At 36.0% G+C, this 23,655-nt stretch overlaps 1 protein-coding gene across 1 annotated transcript; it reads left to right on the top strand.

Moving 5' to 3' along the window:
* The first annotated feature begins 132 nt into the window (after positions 1–132).
* Positions 133–23,339, top strand: HHIP (hedgehog interacting protein). Its single transcript, XM_010181710.1, has 11 exons — positions 133–172; positions 1,677–1,795; positions 2,291–2,442; positions 2,898–3,071; positions 4,453–4,596; positions 5,506–5,627; positions 7,631–7,754; positions 8,428–8,558; positions 9,170–9,251; positions 19,558–19,706; positions 22,185–23,339. The coding sequence occupies exons 1-11, from the start codon at positions 133–135 to the stop codon at positions 22,376–22,378; spliced, it is 1,431 nt and encodes a 476-aa protein (XP_010180012.1). The 3' UTR covers positions 22,379–23,339.
* The last annotated feature ends 316 nt before the right edge of the window (positions 23,340–23,655 follow it).

Genomic DNA, 23,655 nt, shown 5'->3' with positions numbered 1-23,655 from the left:
CCAGCTACTGGCTTGATACTGCACTGATTTCAGTATCTTAAAGGGATGCTTCCAAAGTTTTACTAAAAGCAAGAGTAAATAGACTTCTTAGAACATAGTGTGTCCAGCTCAGTTTGAAAAACAGAAAGCAGCATGACTCTTCAGGAAGCAATAGGTACACTCCACAAACAAAGTAAGTAATAATACATTGCTGTCTAATAGAATCATGGAAGACAGCAATTTGTAGACATACTGGCCTGATCCTATGACTGCAACGTGCCATACTTATTACCTTGCAGGTCCCGTGTTTCATTCATTAAATTCTTGCTTTACGTGTACTTCATTAAAAGCTCTTAATTTAATTTTCACCTGTTTACACTTTCAACAACTTCACTTTGACACTGAGACTGCTCCCATGACATCAAGTGCTAAATAAAATCTTAAGCTTAGTAACAGATCTTTTCTTACTAATACCTTCAATAACTCACCTTGAATGGCAGGCCTAGTGTGACTCATTGACATTCCTGGGCCTTTAAATGACTTGAACTCATCTCTCGGGAGAAGAAATTGGACTGTCTTTGTCTGGGCACAACAGATAGAATCATTCGTCAGGAATCTTTGAAATATGCCTTACTGTTCCCACAGCAACTGATTGGCCTCCCTTCACTTCAGACTTTATCAGAGCAACTTGGTCAAAACTCTTAGAAACACCTACAATAACATCTACAATCAGTTCAGACTCAGCTGCAGAATTATTTTTGGCTCATAAAGGAGAAAGAGCTAGTTTACCAGTCCCTTCATCCATGATGACTGCAACTGATTTGGCAGCTCTAACTAGACTTTCAAAACTAACCTCTCTGATAACCCCTGAAACTAAATTTTTTTCTAGCAAAGAAACCAGCAAATTTTGGCTGCCTCTAAATTAGCAGGATCCAGATTTCATTGTACACATCTCTTTGTATGGAAATCTCTTGACCTATTTACATCTCCATTTCTGACTCAGGTTTCTCTTTGGTGGTTGTGATTAAAAAGGAAGTATGGCAATCATGTTGAATTAAAATAAATTAAAGCTGTGCACTTTCCCAATTAAGGCTTTTGTGGGACATCTTTCAACAGAAAGAGAGGCTCATCCATCACTTTGAATTGCAAATACATTTTAAAAGCTTCATTCTCTCTTATAATTTAAAATTTCATAATTAGTTATCATGGGTGTGGTTAGAGTTCCAAAATGTTGTCTCCTCATGCGTGCAGCTGGAGCACTTGAATCTACAACAGAGTCACTGGTTGTGAAAGGCTGGCAAACCCTGAGTTAAATTCCAAAACAACTATCAGCTCGTGAATAATCCCATATATGAATTGTATTTGAATTGTTAATTATGTACTCTGATTATTTCTATGCCCCAGCTTCTCTCCCCTGTACTAACTCAAGAGCAATAAATGAATCTAAATTTTATTCTTCATTTCTACAAATACAATTTTAGGCATAGTAATATTACATACATTTTTAGAAGCCAAAGAGAAAATTGCCTTCTATTTAAGTACACAGGGTATTTGCATTGTCACAGAACATTACATGGATTTGATGCTTAACATATAACTGTACTAATCTTTGTGGCAAACACAATAACAAAAAAAAAAGTTGTTCTGAGATTTTTCTATTTTTACTTTAAAAAATAACAAAAACCTTTCCATTGAAGGACCACATGTAAAACTATGGTTTCACTGCACAGAGACCAAGGCTGCTTATTACCTACAGTATACTCTCTATGATGAACAGACCACCATAGTTGTGACAACTGATGTTGCTGCCTCCAGGGTAAAACAAAGGTTTACATATTACACAAGCAATTTAACTGTTTTCTAAACATATTGCCAAGACAGTGGGATTTGGCAGCCAGCACTGTGTTTTAGGTTTTGGATACTTGGATTAGAAGTGACTGCTGATTATAGACCTTTTTATTTGTCTTCTATGAATTACAAGCAACCTAGTAACCCAGCAAAGAATCCTTCACAGCACTTAAACTTGTCTTCATGAGTTCCCAAAGATTACGTACACAAATCACTCCACAAAAGTGGCATAAGAGACTTGTGCATAGATAACTACATAAGACAATTGTCTTGTTCTAACTCTTAAAGAGTTCCCCAAAGTGAAACGTTTTATAATCCTTTTTGTGCAGTCAGGAAAGAAATAAAAGAGTTTGGGCAAAGATTATCCACAAGAAAGAAACTTTTTTTTTTTGGTGTGCCAGCTGAAACACAATAAAGAACATAATTAACTTCACAATTCTTTGTGTTTTAAATTTGACTGCAGGGAGGAGATGAAAGAGGACTGTTAAGCCTTGCATTCCATCCCAATTACAAGAAAAATGGAAAGCTGTATGTGTCTTATACCACCAACCAAGAACGGTGGGCTATTGGACCTCACGACCACATCCTTAGAGTCGTAGAATACACAGTATCCAGGTATCAGTAGAAGTGTAAAATTCACAAATTCTTTATTTCTCAGCAATGTTTTCAATTTAGTATTTCCCATTGCTAAAATGAACTATCAGATTTACAATGTGTATACTTGAGCACTTGCAGAAAAATTATTGCTGCTTTTATTTCAAACAGTAGTTTTGGAACACCAGTAAGTACACTGGTTTATTCTTTTAAAGACTTTTTTCAATTATTCTGCAATTTTTAAATTATTCTGTCATTTTAAAATTATAGTTATTTCCTACTTTTTGTGTATGGGCAGCAAAGTAATTTTTTGTGAATGCTGGAAAATTGTAAATTCTCAGAAATCACTGTTTGACATTTTTCCTCAAAGTTATGACACCCACATCTTAAAGTATAATTTGAATGACTCAAGTTTACTTTTAGAATGAAGAACAATAGTGAGCTGTGAAAACTGTCTTCATATCTTTAAATTGCAGGAAAAATCCACACCAAGTTGATATGAGGACAGCAAGAGTGTTTTTAGAAGTAGCAGAACTACATCGAAAACACCTAGGAGGACAACTTCTGTTTGGCCCAGATGGTTTCCTATACATTTTTCTTGGAGACGGCATGATTACTCTAGATGATATGGAGGAGATGGATGGTTTAAGGTACAAAAACTACCAAACTAAACTTCCACTATTGTCTTCCTGTTGGCACAGTGGGGTCAGAATCAAAAATGATCAGCACAAATGTTACTCTCCCTTCCTTTACTACATAATCCCACTATTTTCAGTGCCTGGGTTTAGCAAACTGCCAATTTTCAGAACAGTCTTACTGCTTAAATACATCTTCTTGTAGTTATGCGCTCTCAAACTGCGTAAATATTGCAGCCCTCACCGGTAGATGCAATTTTATTTACGCACAGGTTAGACTTTTTTTCCCCAAACTATTATTCTATGAACAAGTCAACTTTATCAAGCAAACATTCTAAAAAAGTGTCTACAAACACATACCAGAGTCAATAACACCGTATCACTCAGGAAAATGCCTAGAGAACATATGAAGCAATCCTAATTTTGTTCTACCTATACAATTTTCTCAATCTGCTTTTTTCCCCTCTGTTTCATTATGCTCTGTTAGAGTTGCAACATTTGCCTTAATTTAGAGAAAGTGTGGTACTGAGCCTTTACAGACCTAAAAGGAGTTGCTATGCGCAAAGGTGCCTTTGGCTCAGCAGAATAGCAGGTGTTCTTGCCCTTTGCAGTGAGGATATACTTAAAACCAAGAAAAGAGAGCAATTCTAATACTTGATTTTAAATTAATATAAAACAAGCGGAGACTCAAAACAGATTCATGATGAAGACAGGCAGAAAGGAATCAATTTAAATATCACATCTATTCATGTTTGTAAAAACAGTTTTTATACTCTTCTGTTACTTTTATTTCTACATCCTTCTCCCTTGCTCCATAACAATGATGACTGTAAGGCAAAAAATTTTACTCTGTCCTGTTTCATGTAACATGAAAGTTCTGATTCTGTACCAAAATTATCAACATCTCCACTCAACCAATACAATTACTTTAAAAAAAAAAAGGATAATTAATCTTTGGATTGTACTGTGGCTAGAAATCATTGAAATCAAGAATATCATTCAAAGTGTTAGCAAAAACCCATTATGTAACTACATAGTGATTGTAACCATAGTTACTTTAGAGAAGATACAGTATAAGAGAGTTAATAGCTTTATATTGGAAGCCATAAAACAGTATTCATGTATGGAAAATTGCTCTTATTATTAAGTTATTTTCCAACAGAATGGTCAAAGGCGTTCTAGTATGCACATAACAAGGCAACATATTGGCCAAACTGAATCTTTGATAGGTTCTGCTACTGTTCTTTGGACTTGCACATACCATAAAACCAATCTAGATGTGATTATTCAGTAAAGTGGGTGCTTTAGTTTGCTGGTTCACTGTAGTATTACATGGATGAAATCTACCAGTAAAATACTTCAAAAAACCAATTATTTTATCCTCCAACTTTCTCAGTGATTTTACAGGTTCTGTATTGCGCCTCGACGTAAACACTGACTTGTGTCATGTCCCTTATTCCATACCACGGAGCAACCCACATTTTAATAGCACAAACCAACCTCCTGAGATTTTTGCACATGGACTCCATAATCCAGGCCGGTAAGTAAGTTACAATTAAACTTAACTACTCTGGGGTAGATACTGTTTTCAACCAGAAATCTTTTATACAGTCAAGTAGTAAAATTTTAATAATAAAAGCACTTGTGAAGTGTTTAAAACTTCCACTCCTCCAAATATGTCACAGTTAGAAACAAATGTCCATTGGCAACGGGGAAGGAGAAGAGAATGCACAACTATTACAAGCCAAGACTGAAATGACAGAAACAAAGTACAGGATTTTTGGTTTTAATGAATAATAAAATTAATACCTTTATGAAAGAAAAGAACTTATAGCATAAAGTTGGTAAAGTACAGCCGAGATGGGAATCTGAGAGATTAGAGCAGTAGAGTCTTGACTGAGAAAAAAAGGCCCACGGAAAACAAAAGAGAACATCTGGTGATGTCTAAACAATAACAAGGAGGAGAGCATCGCTTTAACTAAACAACACATAATTCAGCAAATTAGGTGGGTGGTAGTACTAAAGTGACATTTAAAGTCATGGTTTGAAAAAAATCAGAAAGTCAAGTTTTTCAGATAAGGAGTTGATTCTTGGACTTTTTAACAGTCTAAAATTCCAACACCATATGAGTCAACTCCTTTAGCTTGATTAAAGCACTACTCATTTCAGGTGCTATTGAGCAGAGTATATTTTATCACTGGGAAAAAGTAGGCTTACTTCACATTGCATAAAAAATGGTGCAGGGATGGGAAAGATGTATTATCTTTTGTATACAAATCTGATGCACTTCGTAGATATTTTGGCTCAGTATGAAATAGATCCCTCAAATAAGTAGGCATCACAAAGAAAAGATAATCCTTCTAAATGTGATGCTTCATACTACTGACAGAGAATCATACATTATGAGCTTATCTATCTCATGGATTTCCTTATATTTTTTGTTTTACAGATGTGCCGTGGATCGCCACCCAGCAGATGTTAACATCAATCTAACTATACTTTGCTCAGATTCAAACGGAAAGAACAGATCTTCAGCAAGAATCTTACAAATAATAAAGGGCAAAGACTATGGTAAGTTCCACCCAGGGTGAAGCTACTGGGAACAGTTGGTTTCCATGCCCATGAAATAATAAATGAAAAGAGAAAAAAATAGATAAAGGACTTTATAGCCATGATAGGTAACTCACTGCATAGACAGGATAGGTTACCTACAAAAAATAGAACTTATGAAAAGTATGCTACAAGCAAATAAAAGATGCAAAACAAAACAAAATTTAAACAACTAAACTTTGTTCTAGCTGCTGTAGAATATCATGTAAATAAGATTCAAGTAATATGCCAGTTGCTAGTCTGTCAAAGATCTTACTGTTGCTGCATATGATGGCTTAGGAAGAAAGGATTTCGGAATATCAGGAAGTGATGAAAATGTGTTCTTAGTCATTCACAAATAACCTTTTAAGATACAGAATGGAAACTTCATGTAATGTGCCTCCTATACTGGAAAAAATGAGACAGACAACAACAGACCAAAACCAAACAGGGAAATTGACTGAGCTCTGTTTAAGTGTTACTAAAAATGAAGTATCTTGAAAAATGCACTATGCTACTACTTCATAATACAAGGCTAGATTAGATTACTTTAAAGTGTTTCATGTGCTCTCTGAATCAGTATGATTGTCAGTCACAATTTTAGTTTAATGCGTAACTCTGCTGCTCACTAAGATCTCTTGCTAGTTGAGGCAAGCCAGGTGACAGTTACTCTGAGCTATCATTTCCCTTGGTTGACCATTTAACACCTTCTAAATCCATCGTGGTAAAAGATTATAAATGCCAAAGGTGTGTAAATGCATCAAGAACTGGTCTGTCTCCTGGAACATGGCACTTTCTGGTTTTATCCACATGTCTGCTTCTACCTGCACTTTACTTAAGAGCAAAGCAGCTGTGCTGGCTGATGCAATAGTAAACAATCGTGTAATGCAACTGTTCTGCTTTAGTTATCACATATACTTTCTGTGTTCATGTTATAAAAGTCAAACCAAAGCATAATATTTGGTAAACTACTGCTCCAATGGAATTTTGACTGCATCTCTATTGCAGAGTAAACTAAGCAATATTGTATCTATCCAGAATGGCTTGCCAGTATTAATTCTAGGCTGTGGGTCAATTGCTTCAATAAAAAGTGTTCATCATCCTTTTCTCCCACATAAAATTTGACCTCTTACACTTGTAGAATAATAAAGGAAATTCATTCATCAAAGACTTGCAGACAACACTCTGACCGAAAAAAAAGCCAATCTTCCTATAAAACAAAAAGGTTTATTGGCTGTGGATTTAATTTAAAATTATGCAGTTAGCATGTCAAATTCAGCCTACTTCTACTCTAAGCAGTATTTGAATGCATGAATGAGAATATTTACACTGATACTTCCTGATATGACTAAACTCTGCAGTTTTGTAAAGAAGTATTAAAAAAGTATGTGTAGGAACTGCAACTGCAACAGTGGCATAAAATAAATTACCACAAGAAGCTACAGCCAGCAGTACAAGTGTTTTAGGGCACATAACACACATACTGTGTTTAAAACTGTGATTTTGAAAGACTTTCTTAAACCATTGAATTGTTTTGAAAACAAATCCTGCAGAAAATCATTCGAATTTAGGACTTTACAGGAAAGGACTGTATAGTTAAGGGAGTTTAATTGTATTCCTGAAGTTCAAGGGATACATTCTCCAGACTGTATTGACATGTGAAAATCAATAGCAGTAAGCACACCGATTTAAATGAAAGTCCAACCTAATCCTTATATACTTTTATTCCCCCAGCCTGTGCACATCAAAGCAAGCAATTACAGTGTCTCCTATCTAAATCCCTAACCAATTGTTTCACAAACAGCCTTTGTTGTAATTTTCTGTTGGTTTTTTTTCCCTAACGTTTCAGTTCCAGCAACACATCTTGTATTTTGAGGAATATTTAAATGGAATTAATCTCTTTTCTTGAAGTAATAACATTTTCATAAATGTGAATCAAAATATGAAACTGCATATGATCTAATGCTATGGTAGTTCCTTTTTAGAAAGTGAGCCTTCACTTTTAGAATTCAAGCCATTCAGCAGTGGATCTTTGGTTGGTGGATTTGTCTATCGAGGCTGCCAGTCTGAAAGACTCTATGGAAGTTATGTATTTGGAGACCGCAATGGGTAGGTTTCTTATAATTCAGTATTAAACAAAAAAGCATATAAGGTGTATTTAATTATTCAGCTTCCTGTATGATGGAACACCAGCAGTCTTGTATATGGTGTCACTTTGCCATTTTAGCAGTGTGACAATGCAGATTAAATTCTAGATGTGGAAATAAAATAGCACAGCATTCTAATGAATGGCAACATGTGCAACATCTGATCCTTGGAAAAAGTACAGACAAATACACTCACATCATGGTGCTCTTAAGGTTTTAGTTCTACAAACACTTATATTTGTCATTTGCATTATAATGGGAATGAATGTTAATCAGGGAACTGTTTTCCAAACAGGTCTAACCAGTAAGACATTGAAAATTTCTGGGGTTTTATGGAAATATCACTGATGGAGTAAAATGAATGCTTTTCTAATGAAAGGGCATAGTTCTCCCATGCCAAGTAGCTCAGTATTCACACATGCCTATATAGTATAGCTCGAACCCAATTTTGCAATATTTGGATGACAGGAAGATAAATGCTGTGCTATCTGAAAATGAATAGGCAGGAAATAATAAAATTATGAACTGCACAAATGTATCTGTTGAGCTACTTGCAGCAAATGTTTATTTATCTGGACAGTGAAAACTATTAAAAATGTAATATAACAAATTTTTTTATGTGTTTTTGAATATAGAAATTTTTTAACACTGCAACAGAGTCCTGCAACCAAACAGTGGCAAGAGAAGCCCCTCTGCCTTGGCAACACTGGTTCATGTAGAGGTTTCTTTTCAGGCCCTATCTTGGGATTTGGTGAAGATGAATTAGGTAAATAATAGAAAAAAATGTTATTAAATCATAAGCCTTATTGGTAATACCTGCTGAACTATTCAAGATTATACTAAAAGTTTAAAAATACGAAATCTAAAGGCTATCTTTCCTTTGTCAAAGCTGCCTACACTGCTTTCAACTATAGTGTAGCAGATCTGTAAGAAGAACCAAGAAGAGAATGAGTTGCTGGAAGAGGCAATGGTCCTTATTGTCTCTCACATTCTGGGAATTTTGTCAGTTACTATGACACGATGTGTCATATACCTGCTTTTATTCCCAACATTACAGACTTAAGGGTCAGATATATTGCATGAGCAGATCAATCTCCCTTCTATCCCTTTCTCACCGAGTTTATTTTTTTAACCTATTATATGCAATATGAAACAAAAAACATTAATGATAAAATATCTTTCACATTCTAGCTTCAAATCAGGGAAAGTGCTTATTTAAATTTTCAAATAGCAATGATTCTGTTGCATGTTTCAGAGATGAGTGCTTCTTCTGAAGTTTTTTTCAGCTCATCTTGCAAATACAGCTAGATCACAAAAATCACATATTTGACCTCTTAGGAAAGGAGAACTAATTTATTGTGTTGGTTTCTTTAACAGGTGAGATTTACATATTATCAAGCAGTAAAAGTATGACACAGCCTCACAGTGGAAAACTCTACAAGATCATTGACCCAAAAAGGTGAGCATTACATTTCTCACTAAGATCAGTCTTCCCTTCAACAGGTTAAAAAACAAAAGGTAAATCTACTTTCCATGTAGCTGCACTGTGCCAGACTGGCATTCAATAAGCAGGGAAGTTCTCAGTGCAGGGGTATTCCTGAAAGCAAATGTATCATCATCAGCAAGCATGGTAGATTCATTAAAAGTAATCACTGTCTCAGTAAGTGAATGTCAGAACAGCAGGGGGGTAGCGAACACTAACTTCTGGAAATTTTTATGCTTTGACACTGTGCTAAATGCTGCCCACCTTCCCACCTAGATTCACATTCTTTGTATGTTTTCATAGAAGTTTAGACATATTTAATGTGGAACCATGTGGACCAGTACAGGTAAAAGATGCTCCTAGTAGATCTGAAGCCGAATAACTTGTAGGTGCCACGGAAGTTACGCAGTATTAGTGGAAGTGCTACCACTGCCCTTCCTGCCACTGTGGTGGGACAGTGCACAATGGGAGCTGGCTCAAAAGGTTATTACTGGCTGACAACACCTACTCTGTATACTGGAAAGCTACTACAGAAAATGATTTGAAAGTGGTTGCTAGCAGACAAGACATCCCTGGTCAGTTCCAGTTCCAATTTCAGTTTTGCCACAAGCTCCGAGAGACAAATTCAGTCCTTCCCAAACATCTCTTCTGTTGCACAGGAGATATCACTAACAGAGAAGAATGCAGTGGACTGAATGCTCAGCGGGTGTGAATTGTTGCTGCTTACTAGTTTTCAGCATCCTTCAATACCTCTGTATTTACCTGTCTCTCCCTGGGAAGGTTTGGAGCACAAAGAGAAAATCCAAGGAAGGAACTCTTCTGTCCTCGGACTGTGTGCCAAAAATACACTAAATTCTTTAACAGTTCTTAAAGCACTGTTTCCAAAAGGCTTATACATTTCACTTAAATTGTATATAAGATACAGAATTAATCTGATTGGTTTAATTATTTAGACTAATTTACTAGTTGTAAAATGAGGCTAAATGAAGATTATTAAATCAGAGTTTCTTGAGATGTGATCACCTTCAAGTTTTTTGCAGCTATGAAAGTATTAGGGCATCTGGAAAGACTGCAAAAAGCCAGTCTCCAACATGACCCAGGGACCCAGCAGCAACAAGAGAAGATGACTAGCAGATACTTTAGCAGGAGAAATTGGATTTTCTTTATGATTGATCTTGCAGTTTTAGCAAACCAAGTCTGTGGCATGTAAAGGTACCACATCAATCCTGCAAAAGCATCAGAAATTAACACAAAGTGAAATGGCCATCAGAAATAAAGTTTGTCATATTAATCACTTTGACCCCATCATACCCTGCAAAAGCAACTGCCTATTTGTTGAGCATCTAATTCAGCATGTGTCCCTGTTAGGTTCACATACAGTTAGGCCTGCATTTTTGGTTTTGCTGTTGACTGTTAAAGAGAGGAACTTATTTACTAGTCAGAATTTAAATTCTAAAAATTGCTATTGGGAGAAGTTAATTCAGTAATAAATTAATGAAATTGGATGCACACTGTACTATAAGATACAGTAGAGTTTCAGTGGTTTATAATTAGACTATCCCAAGCCTATATTAAATAATTTGGGAGCAGATGTTACCACAGGTTAGTGCAGTCTGTCAGTCAGGGTTATTATGTATGTTTTATTTATGTGTTCCACTATTAAAAACATTTTTTTAGAACAAAACTTGCCATTCTTACTAGGATTGTTTAGTCTGTTGGTGTATGGTTTTAAGTGAATTTTACACCCTAAATCCACTATTAGTATCTAATTACATGGGGCTGCCTTGTTTGACCTCGGCTTTTTGTTCTTGTTACCTCTTCCAGTAGGGTGGTCTTCAGCTGACATACCTGAAAGGTCAGACCTCCCATTGCTGCACTCACGGTTGGCTGTTTTCATGTATGGAAAAGGGTCAAGACTGCGTTTGGTTACTGGTGAAAGTAACCAGAAAACTATAAAATACGTGTAAATTGGCACACAGTTGAAATTAAACAGACTGTGGCAAAGGGATATAGGTTTTGGTAACACTTTTTAGAAACATGGGATAACTTTCATTCAGGTAAACTTTTGAGTTTTGTTCTTTTTCAGTCTCACACCATGGAAGGCTTTTAAGTGAAAGATAATGAGTTACTTCCACAAAAGAGCATTGCAGCTCTATTTAGCATTTCATGCTAATTTCACATTACACATGTAAATAATTTTAAAATTTCTTGGCTTTGGCAAATGTTCATGTAAAGCTTTATTTAAAAAATATTGTTATTCACATGGTAATTTCTTTGCATGCTAATACTGTATTGCTCCTTTTAATGTCTTTCCCATAGTATGCATCATACAAATAATACATCAAGTATAGGTATAAACCCTAGCACAGTAAGCTTTCTAGAACACAAAATAATGATGCTACAGGTGGGTCATGAGCATCAGGTATAAATAAAGTCATCAAAGTGTTGATTTGTCACATCTTAGAAACCGATTACTTACTGGCAAAACCTTGCGAGGGGTGGCCCCTGGCAGACTAATCAATTTGCAGAGAAATCTTCCATGCCTTCCATGTAAAAGAACAAAATTATCATTCTTTGTGGTAGGCCCTTGTGGATATTAATAATTTAATGCAAAAAACAATCTTCTTCTCCTAGTGGTCACTCGTAAGCTGTTGCAAGCTTATGAAATTACTCTTTTATTCTAAATAATAAATGTTACATGAAGAGCCAGGATTTTGTTTCTTTCGGTCTTTGTAGAAAACTACTCCATAAAGTTGTTCTCAAATGTAACCATGACCCTGATTTCCTTGTCTCAAATATAGCTTAGGAAAGAAACCTACTACTTGGATACTGCAAGCAGTACAAAACCATTTGAAAGAAGTGGGCAGGTTAAACCATTAGAAGATAAGAGGATTATGGTAATCCAGAGAACCCTTTGCATTAGTCTCCAATAATCAGCAAAGGGAAGGTCCTACCCTAAAACAATCCTTCACATGTAATAAAAATGGGGTGGTAAACTGAGGTGATATATGACAAATTGATAAATATGATCAGACCAGAGGCTCTGCATCCCTCCACCATCATGGCAGTTTGAAACATAGAATTCAAGATATAACAGGAAACTCTTGTTCAGTTCCTCCAAATACTTCATCTCAATAACTAAACAGCTTCCCATCAAAAGCACTGAATGAAATAATCCTGGTCTCTCTAACAAAGTTATTATAATGATACAATAGTGCTCAGGATAAATCAGAAACAGAAAAGTTAAAAATGAATGTAAAAAGCAAGTATGTGAGTTACTGCAAAATACACATCTACTACCTACTACCAAAAATGAGTAGCGAAGAATATAGGTAATAACCTATTTCACTTTGAGATTGGAGATGTGGGAAACCTAACAATTACAAACACATAAAACCAGCATTAGGTAATTTAGTTAAAATAGCTGACAGAAGTAGAATTTCTTCAGTAAAACTCTCTCTGAAAAATATAGTCATTCTTTGGTGGTTATCAAAAATTTTATCACAGGCGTACTACTTTCCAGGGTTAGGAACTAATGAGATAATACAGGAAGAAAGACTTAGACACTTCTCAACTAACAGATAGACTTAGTCAGATGTTCTGAAGACCGGTGCGAATACTAGCATTTTATAAATAGTCTCTTTGATCAAAAAAGAAAAACATTTTACTTTCTATGTTTCTACTTTCTGTTTTGTAATTTTTCTGTCTCTCTCTCTGTTCCTACAAATATATACTAATATCAATCAGAAAAATGTTGATAGATACATAGGAAAAATAACTAGTTAACGAGTGATACACAAAATGTGTATAGGTCCAAATATTCAATTAGTCAATAACAGAGAAAATAGGAGACAAACTCATTACAAAATAAAAAGTAATAATGTTCTGGCATGATAAGATGAGAAATTCAGCTGTAGTCAGTGTTAAAAATGGGTATTTAAACAAGAAATATCTGTTGATAGGTTCATATCAGTTGTAATTTAAACATTATTACCAGCTGTTCTTTGAAAACCATAGACAGGGACAGACCAAGAAGTAAGAAAATAAACTTGAGAAGGTGGCAGAAGGGTCATAATGTGGCTTTGTAAGTCTTCTTTTAGAATACTTACATTACAATCACTTTCATCTCTGAGCAAATTATAGATAAAATGAAAGAGGTTCAGAGAAGAATACTCAAACTGACAGACATTGCAAAAATTTCCATTGAAAAGATGAGACTAAACTTAGAAAAGTTTATAGGGCAGTCACGCGGTGCTATATCCCCTGTGAAGTTTTAAGTGTTTGCCGCTGTCGATACAGTGATTCCAAAGGGGATGAATAATCCTTCTGACCAGGATGTATCACTGGGGCCTGCAGCTTATTTTTTACCAGAAAGGGCAGAGCTTAAGCAAGTGTCCTTGCACATGTAAGAAGACTTCCTCTTCCTTTCCGTACAACACCTTATAGATCTGGATTTCAGTATGTTTCCTGTCAACAGCCAGAATAGCTGCTTTCTGTTGAATTGAAACTTGAACTTGATTTACTCCTCTTTCATGCCCCTCCAGAGTATGTAATTCCACTTATCATCCTTTCCATCATCACCTTCTGGGATTTCCGCTATCAAAGAGTATTTCCAAACAGACTGATTTCAGACACTAAGGGACAATATCTAAGTCATACCTCATTTTGACGTTGTTCGGGCTCAATAAAAAAATTTATTTTTTAGTATGAGTTACGAGTGTTTGATGGTATGATAGACGAGTAGCATTAATCAAAGTGTAGCCCTCTTGAAAACTTGAATTCCTATGGAAGTGGAAACTCAGAATCATACAGTATTAGACTAATCTGCATCAAGACACTCAGTTCTGGTGGGTTACAGATACACTCTGAAGCTACTACTGGAAACTGTCTGTAGCATGTGCCAGTTTTGTTGGTGAATGCTCTCACCAACCCAGGTGGGCCATATGATTTCTTTCTGTTCAGAAATTTACTATCCCTTAAGTCACTTGAGGGAATGGAAAGCCAGAATTAATGTCTAATTATGTTTAGTTTAGCCGTAGCATGCAAAATTCTTATCTCATTTACTTACCCACATGCAGTTACTATTCCCATAAGAGACACTAAAGAGAAATTAGAGCTTTTTGCAAATACCAGTATAGAGAGTTTCACTTTACAGAAGTACTTCACAAAAACTCCTTTGTAACCATGATGGAAAAACCTAAGGATTTTTTTCAATCACATCACAGCTCACTGACTGTAAAAGTTTTTGTTTTGGTTTGTGATTTTTTTCGGGTTTTTTTTTTTTTTTTAGTCTTTCTAGCATTGGCTATTAAGGAGTTCTCACTTTTTATCACTTTATAAGGAAAAAACAGCTCAGTTTATCTTTTGCTTATTTTCTAGAGCCTGCAGGAAGCCTCTGCCATCCTAAAGAAAGTCATACATAATAGAGCAGCTTTAGCCCAGTAAGCCAGTCTTTCCCAATTCATCAGTCAAAGTGTTATGCAAGTGGCCCCCTAAATTGATAAATTCCCACAGTGCCTGTTGACCCAGCTGCCAAGTGCTCATGCAGCAGGTGTTGTTTTCATGACCACCCTGACAGTAATACAAACTGTTTAGCAGTTGCATTGACCTCTTAGCTATTAACATTGATACAGGCTTCACTAGGGACTAGTTTTCAAACATGACAGAATTTCTTAAGACTAGAGGTCATGAACAAGTATACCATATAAGAATAAATTTGATATGCTGCTGAGTTTAAATCTTAAAAGCCGTGAGTTTTTTCCACATTATTCCCATGTAGTAAATCTGGAGACAAGTAACGAGCTTTTGGCATCTCTCCCAGGGCTAAAGGTATACTTTTTAATTTTAAAAGCTGTACCTGAGGAGATGCTATATTTATTCTATGACAAGTAGTAAAATTAGTCTATGACAAGTAGTGAAACAAAATTATTTTTTTCTTGACATTTTCCCTTATAAAGGAAGAAAAAATAAACTAGTGCACAAATTTTGGTGATATACTTAAGCAGCATTCTAATACCTAATATCTTGTGTGTAGTTAATTGAAGCATAACATTTTTTCCATATATTCTGCACCACAAGCAGGATTTCTATGGCTGTGTCTTTTTTTCGAATTCGAACATCTAGGAATTTTGTCTGGGGTTTTTTTCTCATTTTAGTGGGAAAGTAGAGGTTTTTGGTATCGTCAAAGGCACGATGGGGGAATTGTTTTCTGTTCAGTACCATTGTATTACTACTGAATTTGACCCTTCATTTGCATTGATTTATGCATGTCTGAGTTACAGGCTAGAGCATATAGCAACTAAATCACTCTCTGCGTTTAGTGGAACTGTGAAGAGATACAATACAGAAAGCATGAAATCCTAAGCAGTTCCAGGATGTGATTTAATCTATTAAAGCATGTCAGACTTTTCTATGCCTCTAAACTAACAGTAAAGGCTACTTCCTTATACCAGCAACAATAATGCAGCAAAAATTATTTTACACACCGTACAGTGAAGGGACCCAGTGAGGGCCCCAGCCCCCAGTACTTTTCCTCCATGTTCCATACATTTAGAGTTGTTACACAGTTTCATGAAAGCATGTTTTAACAAGCAAGATATACTGTACTGTACTGTATACATGAACAGCTCTTTAAGATAACTAGAATTGTACAGGCCATATAAATAGTCATTATCAGCTACATTTTTGGCTGACTTTCTGTGGACCAAATAGTGCTTACTGTAAGAGTAATCAAGCTGTACCCTTTAGAGTTTTATAGATTGAGGGAGACAAGTAAAAAAATTCTCTCCAGCCCACGGTGTGGCTCCATCTATTCCCCTCCATTTTCCATGTCAAGAGACACAGCGAAGCACTAGTTATATAAACAAAATCACAGGCTTGTCTAAGTGCTGGAAAGATCACGTCCCAGCAGTCAGTTTCAAGACTGATCTTTGTGAGATTCAGTTCAACTTACACTGAGCCTGAAAATTTCCACCCCTTTAAAGCCTTAAGAATGCAAAATGTAAGTATTGTGGGGCAGAGACTTTCTCTTGATGCACGTTGGTACCATAAGGGCATTCAAATCCTGAGAAAGAAGTGTGGCTTCCCCCATAGCATAACTAAGGAAAACTTGTAATTCTTCTCACACATAAGAAGGATTCTGCTGCAGCTGCATTTGTATTCCTCTTCTCCTAAGGCACTCTGCCAACCCAAATTTTTTCCATCTTTGTTCCTACTCCACCCCCCATTAATAAATATTATCCGAGGCTGATGAGTGCAAGTTATTGATTGATGGTAAAACAAAAGGCAAGGTTATATTCACAAGTACTGAGAGCACTAGAAAACTTTAAATCATATTAAAAAAAAAAACCCCCCCAGCCATACTTGGCTGGATACAAAAAAATATGATTTCTGCCTCTCTAATTAAATACAAATTTTAAAAGAATCATATATTCCAGCACTATCATAGATCAATACATCTATTAATAAAATAAATCATTATCTTCACAAATAAAATCTCTCTCTGACTGATGAGGTCATTCTTTGCTAAAGATACACAGCTGGAGTGCTTTTCCAAGAGATGCTCCAAAAGCCTGTGGTTATGCTGCCTGCTAAACACAGTACTGGTGTTTTAGCAAGAGAAAGAGAAGACTCCTATTTAAAGTAAGTTGAAAGAAATGGGCTTTAGAGACAGATGAAGAAAGAATGTTGTCTCCTATGCAGTTGGCTATAAAGAAATAAACTCAATTTTATTTTTTCCCCCCAGAGGTAGGAATTAGAGCACGGATCTTTTTACTTTAAAACTTAACAAGTGTCCACTGAAAATCATATCATTTTGTAAAACTGTTTCCAAAACAGCATTGACTATGAGTCTTTCATGAAATTTTTAAGTGTAGGAACTTTCTGAACCAGATCATATGTCATTACTACGGAACTGGAATTCCTTACAGGTCAAAAAAAATAGAATACATTATATTTAAAAGACAGCTGTGGAAATACGTAAACACAAAAACTGAAAGGATTTCAAATACGCTGCACGAAAGGTGTCAAAACATGTTTCAAAGTCCTTAAATAATACAGGATCTTAAGTCTGATTCTCAGAAGTGCTTTTGAAATCAGAACTTGGTGCTACACTAAAAGATGCATCTACACTTTTTGTCTGACCTTAACATCTTTGAGGAATCAGTTCTTCTGTATAGATGTTTAAAGAATCATGGTAGCAATTAAGACTGAGCAGAGAAAGTGCTACATTGAAACAAACCAGTGAGCCTGTACTTTGTTACTCTGTTTCAAAGAAAAATGCAAGAAGCCCTGTAATGTACCATTAACAAGCTGCATGCCAAAATGAGGGGGGAAATGTAAGCCCAGTCAGCTAGTGAGGGACTTCTATGACATTACATATGAGTGCTTATTTTTCTTATAAATTATTTTTACCCTATCTAATATTACTTTGAATGGCCCCATTGTGCATAGAAATATCTTTTTAAAATCCTACTAGAACATGGGCTTCATTGATATCTTAGAAGCCATAAGTTCAACTACTTAATTTTATTTTCTTTACCTTAATTTTTTCCCTTGATATTTCTTCTGATGTTGAAATGGGAGATAAACAAGAATGTCCCATTTTCCTCCTCCTTTTTTCTGCCATTGTTTTCTGCACCTCCATCATACCTCTTCTTTCTCAGACTCCAAAGACTATCCTTTTCTCCACACAGGAGTATCAAAGGTTTTAATATTTGCTAGGGTAAATTGTGCGTAAGTTGCTATTCCAGCTATTTGCATACAACTTGGGGTTTAGTAGTAATGCCAGTATAATGAACGATGTTATTTTCTATTCTATTTCATATAATTTTGTTTTGTTTGGATTCTAGCTGGACACTTAGCCAAAGTTTAACTGAGCTCTCCACAAAACTATTAGAATCTTCGTCATGCAAATTTCAAGCTTAGGAATGTATGGCAGTAGTTCAGGTTATTTCTTTGAGAATGAATTATTTTCTATTTGTCACTAATTAAATTAATTTGCCATTATGCTCCCATTCAATTATTTGTTTAGATCTCTTGGGAGATCCTGACATTCTTTTCTCAACCTATTACTGTGCAATCATACTCACAACAGAGACAAAACAGGGTACCTGCACTAGAAACAAGTAACCTTGTGATGATCCTATCAGTCTTTAGCTGCTGAACTCAGAAAGGAAATAAAAGAACTAGTCAGCATGATGACATACACATAAATGATAATAAAAATAAATATCAAGTAAAGCTTTGGAAGTTGTATCAACAGTTAGGACATGCTTAAGTTAAAACACTGAAGTGTTTTACACACTTAACAGCACAGAAGGAACACTGCAGTTCCTTCTTTGGGAGGAAAGATAATGCTGTACTTTTGTAAATAAAAAAGTCTGCTGGACATCCAAAATATTTTGTAGGGGCTGACAGAAAAATTGCATTACGTAACACCTGACACCAAGAAGCCCAATGAGAAAACATCAGAAATCTTTAGGTCAGCTGAACTAGAATTTCCTTCATGCACACATTTCACGGAACGACTGAGATTGGAAGGGACCTCTGGAGGTCCAACCTGGTCCAACCCCCCTCTCAAGCAGGGCCACCTCGAGCCAGTTGCCCAGGACTGTGTCCAGAGAGGTTCTGAATGTCTCCGCGGATAGAGATGCCACAGTCTCTCTGGGCAACCTGTGCCAGTCCTTGGTCACCCTCACAGTGGAAGAAGTCTTAAATAAGCATCCAGAATACATAATCCAAATATGATTTCACAAAAATATGGAAATAAAAAATCCACCATTTCAAACTGAATGCTGTTTGAAAACTCGCTGTTCAGATTACTCTTCCCAGCATACAACCAGAAATATAAGTCAGCTAGAAAACCAAATAGACACTGAGATTCTGGACTAACTATGTGACTATGTATGCTCTCTGAAGAAAAGCCATACAATCAGTGGAATTTAGCATGTCTAATAATGCTATGTAGAGATATATGCTGCCTGTGAAAAGCTTTTCAGCAAGCTGGATTTGACAGGTTCAAGCTTCAAGAATTCTCAAGGACTATTGTCTCTGATGGCAGTTACATGAAAGAATAGCAAATTACACTGTATTTTTCTATAATGTAGCATATTGTTTCTATTTTTACTGGGGTTTTTTTGAGAAAAAAAGCAATCCTCTTAGAACATAGATTTCTCCCACTGCTAATACCATAAAAGATAAGCAGGCCTTCAGTAAAAAACCAAAGTTTTTCTTCTTGACCCCAAATCTTAACTATCTGCTTGGTTCATATACTTTTATACAGGCCTTTAGTCCCTGAAGAATGCAAAAGAACAGCTCAGCCTGCACAGATACTGACATCTGAATGCTCCAGGCACTGTCGGAACGGGCACTGCACTCCTACAGGAAAATGCTGCTGTAATCAAGGCTGGGAAGGAGAGTTCTGCAGAACTGGTTTGTATATTGATTCATAGCAACAAGTGAAAAAAGCAGTGACATGTCATAATTTGCTTTTAATTGTTTGCTGAGAGAAAATTTCAATATATGCCATTGACCATTAATTTTCCTAAGACGGCATTAAAGAAATACCAATCTCAAGAGTTGTTGGAGCACGGTAAGTCTCTAGATGAGTGCAATGGTTAAAACATCTAATGTCATGTGAGTCATTACAGAATACAATTAATAGCATAAATATAACATTCATCTTCTACCTGCAGTATTATAATTTTCAGCGTCAAACAGGAGCACCTTTTCAGGAAAGATGATAAATCAGACCTGCAGGTCACTATTGCATATTTTGCACTTTGCTAATTGAATGCAAATACTTCCGTTTTGGTGCATTCCTACTTTTGATCCTACAAAATAAAATGGCTCCACTTTTTTTAAAGATAACTCTATGTACAACTTATCACAAAGCAGTTAATATTCAGAATGTCATTGTAATCCATTATTAATCACAGTACTTTTATTAAGTCCTGTCTTGTTGATGTAACATATCTTTGAAAAGTGACTTGAAAAGGTGACTGTGATCAAACGAGATGTTGGGTATGCCACCAAAGAGGTGAGATGACTGACCCTGGAGTGCCACAGCTGCGCTATCACTGTCTCATAGAGGCTGTGGTTATATTTGAGCTGTATAACTCTGGCCTATACAGATCTGCCAGAGCAAGCTTGGGTACCAGAAGCTGTTACTAGAGCATGAGCACACTCTTCTGACTGAGCTTATCTGCTCAGTGAGTTTGACTAGATGCCTACACAAAGAGATAAGGTTACATGGCAGTAGAACTCAAAAGAGGAAAAAGAATCGCAGAATAAGACACAGCAAGGATCACACGATGGACCAGGGATAATTCAGGTTGGAAGGGTGCTCATGAGGGTCCTGCTACAGCAGTGTCAGCTACAAGATCCTTAGAGCCTGGAGTGTAAATTTCAGCAATCTCAGGGTTTTTAGTGGTGAGCAGGAGTGACTTTATTCAGAATGAAATTAAATGACTGAAATCGCTAGTGATGTATCTTACTGGCAAGATTAAAGAGCTGACCATCATAGTGCCATGATGGCCAACAAAAGCAGGTTGGAGAAATGGACTAGGTAATCTGGCCAAACAGCCCAACTTCAGTTGTCCTCACCTGTCAGTCAGAGATTTCCTACATTTACAGAATGAGGCCCATTCTACAGCCCTTGTCCCAGTAGAACTTAAAGTAAATAACGTCTCCAGTGTGAACATGAATAATCTATTTTGTTTAAAAAATTACAGCTCTACAATAGATAATTTGCTAGATGCAATATACAAGAAAGCTACAGAAAATCTGTAGACTAAGGACCTTTCTTCCCTGTATCCCATGCAGCACTTAACAGAGATGTTCTAGGTTGGACCGCAAGCTCCCGGAATTATAATTTAAACAAGAAATATTACCTTACAAGGCATCAGTTTCCTCCTAGGATAATAAGGAAACTCATGAACAAAATCAAGAAACCTGTATATCATAAATCTCCATAAAACAATATTATAGCTTTATTGTAATAGATAACATTAAACAGTCTGCAAAAAGAAAGACACATTATATTTATCACAGTGCTGTGACTCTATCCCAGAAGAAAATACTTCCACAACAGAAGTTATTGATTATTAGTTTAGCTAACACTGGCTGCAAATTAAAATAGCATTTATATTTGAAAAGCTTAAGCAAGCTGATTAACCTAGAACTCTATAGTTAAATTGTCAGGCATCTGCTAAAAAGAGAGAGGGCAAAACTTTGAAGCTCAACTAATTGATAAAAGCTGTCAAAAATACTCTGGTTCTTCATTTTCTGAAGGGAATTCAATTTCATTCCAAGTGTAAGTGATTCAAGAGCCAAAGGCGTGCATCTCTGTGGTCAATGGTAGTCTGCTCTGCTAAGGAAATTATGTAGCGCAGAACTCTGCAGGTACAAAGGAGTTCACCTGAGGTTCAGTGCTTGCAAGCTTGGAGGTCATCGGGTGTTAAAATGTGTCACCAACTTCTGGATGTTTTTGGGTTGCCAGCAAAAGGAATAGGATGAGGTAGACCACCACTGTTTAGAGATCTAGATGTGCTCTACGTCTTGTTTTCAAATGATTTGATATTTGGAGCCTAAAGTCTTTTGAGGCGGGTCTTCTCTGTACTCCAAAACCAAGCATGAATACGGGAATTGGACGATTTCAAAAATCAGCTATTTGAGTCTGTCTTGGGTGATGTCCTTTCAGAACTACAAAATTACTTGCTCCCCCATATATTTTAAAACTTTTAAAATTACGGTTTCAAAACTTCTCATATTTCATCTTTTCTATTTTGTTTTTAATTTATGTGCTTTATTATTATAAGTTTAGAAAAGTTCTTACTGAATGCATACTGTATCTTTTCACTTTGTGATGCTCTAAACAAATTAGAAAATCACTGTTTTTTTTATCCGCAGCAAAATGTGACCCAGCCTGTCGACATGGAGGTGTCTGTGTAAGGCCTAATAAATGCTTATGTAAAAAAGGCTATCTCGGCCCCCAGTGTGAACAAGTGGATAGAAACATCCGAAGAGTGACAAGGGCAGGTATTCTTGATCAGATCCTAGACATGACATCCTATTTGCTGGATCTAACTAGCTATATCGTATAGTTTCTGGGACTATTTGGAAACTACACTTTCAACGGGCATTTGTTTTGAGTCCTATCATTTTTAAAAGACTGTTATCCTGCAACAAATAACAGTGATCTGATTTACTTTATTAATTTAAGTATAATATCCACAAATGTGCAGATAAATCCTTTGTATGTGTGTAAATATTTCTGTATGTCTCCACAGACATACCAATATCCAATACTTGCACACATACACATGCACGCACTATCACAAATACGGTTTTACAGATAGTGGAATTTTTTTAATATTTATTTCTTCATGAGAAATAGTTTACAAATTCCACTGTAAACGACATTTTTGTCAAAGGACTTTGGTGGTGTCTTAACGGATTCTTTGACATCCCAGAAATCTCGTGTCTGATTATAGCAGTAAGAGAGCAGTTTTCAAACATTGCTGTATAAACTGCTGGACTTAATAAAATCCAGTTGTGACAGTTTCTAAGGTGAACTGAACTACATCATGAGACAATATTTCAGAACTCCTTAATGCATTCCTATCTAGGTAATTCATTGTAAAACTGTAACCCTCACCTTCACCAATGTAACTCTATTACAGAATGTTACGCATTTCTTTATCTAGCATAGATGCAAAAATCTGGTTATCGCAGCTTAATATCAAGATTGTTTCAAGTGTTTAATAATTTAATTATATTCGCATATTTCAAAACCAGTCATCCTAGAAGGTCTGCTTTTTATCATATATTTTATTTAACGATGGGCACTGGGTTCATGTTACATATTTATATTATTTTATTTTATTTTTATAATATAGACATCACCTAGATGAGACAGCTTTACCATGTCCTGTAAAATACTAAAGTTACATTTTTCACCAACTTAATTGGAAAGACGGGGAAAGAGAGAGCAAACACGCTCTTTAATGTGTTGTGGATCTAATCTAGAAATGTATCCTTGTGTCAACTTGTATTCATTTACGACGGATGAAAAAAACAACCACCAACCAATCACAATAAAATTCCAGCATATGTTAAAAGTGTTCATAAAGTGATTTTCACTGTAACAGCACAGGCCAGATTATACACAAGTAGACTGCTGCCAATTTCACACTGAATGGAACGTCACTGGACAAGAGCTCACTTGAGCATATGTTGGCTGTGTAAGATGTCACTTGCACAAAACGTAAAACAGTTCACGCCAAATGTGGTTCTAAATGTAAATGTTTCTTGAAGAGCTAACAAAGAAATGAGTGTTTGTAAATGTATCAATAAATACGGTGTACATGCTATGGTCAGG

This window comes from Mesitornis unicolor, unplaced genomic scaffold (assembly GCF_000695765.1).
Source record: "Mesitornis unicolor isolate BGI_N332 unplaced genomic scaffold, ASM69576v1 scaffold51643, whole genome shotgun sequence".
NCBI lineage: Eukaryota > Metazoa > Chordata > Aves > Mesitornithiformes > Mesitornithidae > Mesitornis > Mesitornis unicolor.
Note: the sequence above shows the minus strand (reverse complement) of the source record. Positions and strands in the feature narration are given on the sequence as shown.

Coding starts and splice junctions, on each gene's coding strand:
- HHIP (XM_010181710.1), top strand. CDS start 133: ATGACTCTTCAGGAAGCAATAGGTACACTCCACAAACAAA. Junction 2,443..2,897: donor GTAGAATACACAGTATCCAG/GTATCAGTAGAA, acceptor TTTAAATTGCAG/GAAAAATCCACACCAAGTTG. Junction 19,707..22,184: donor AGGAGAGTTCTGCAGAACTG/GTTTGTATATTG, acceptor TTTTATCCGCAG/CAAAATGTGACCCAGCCTGT.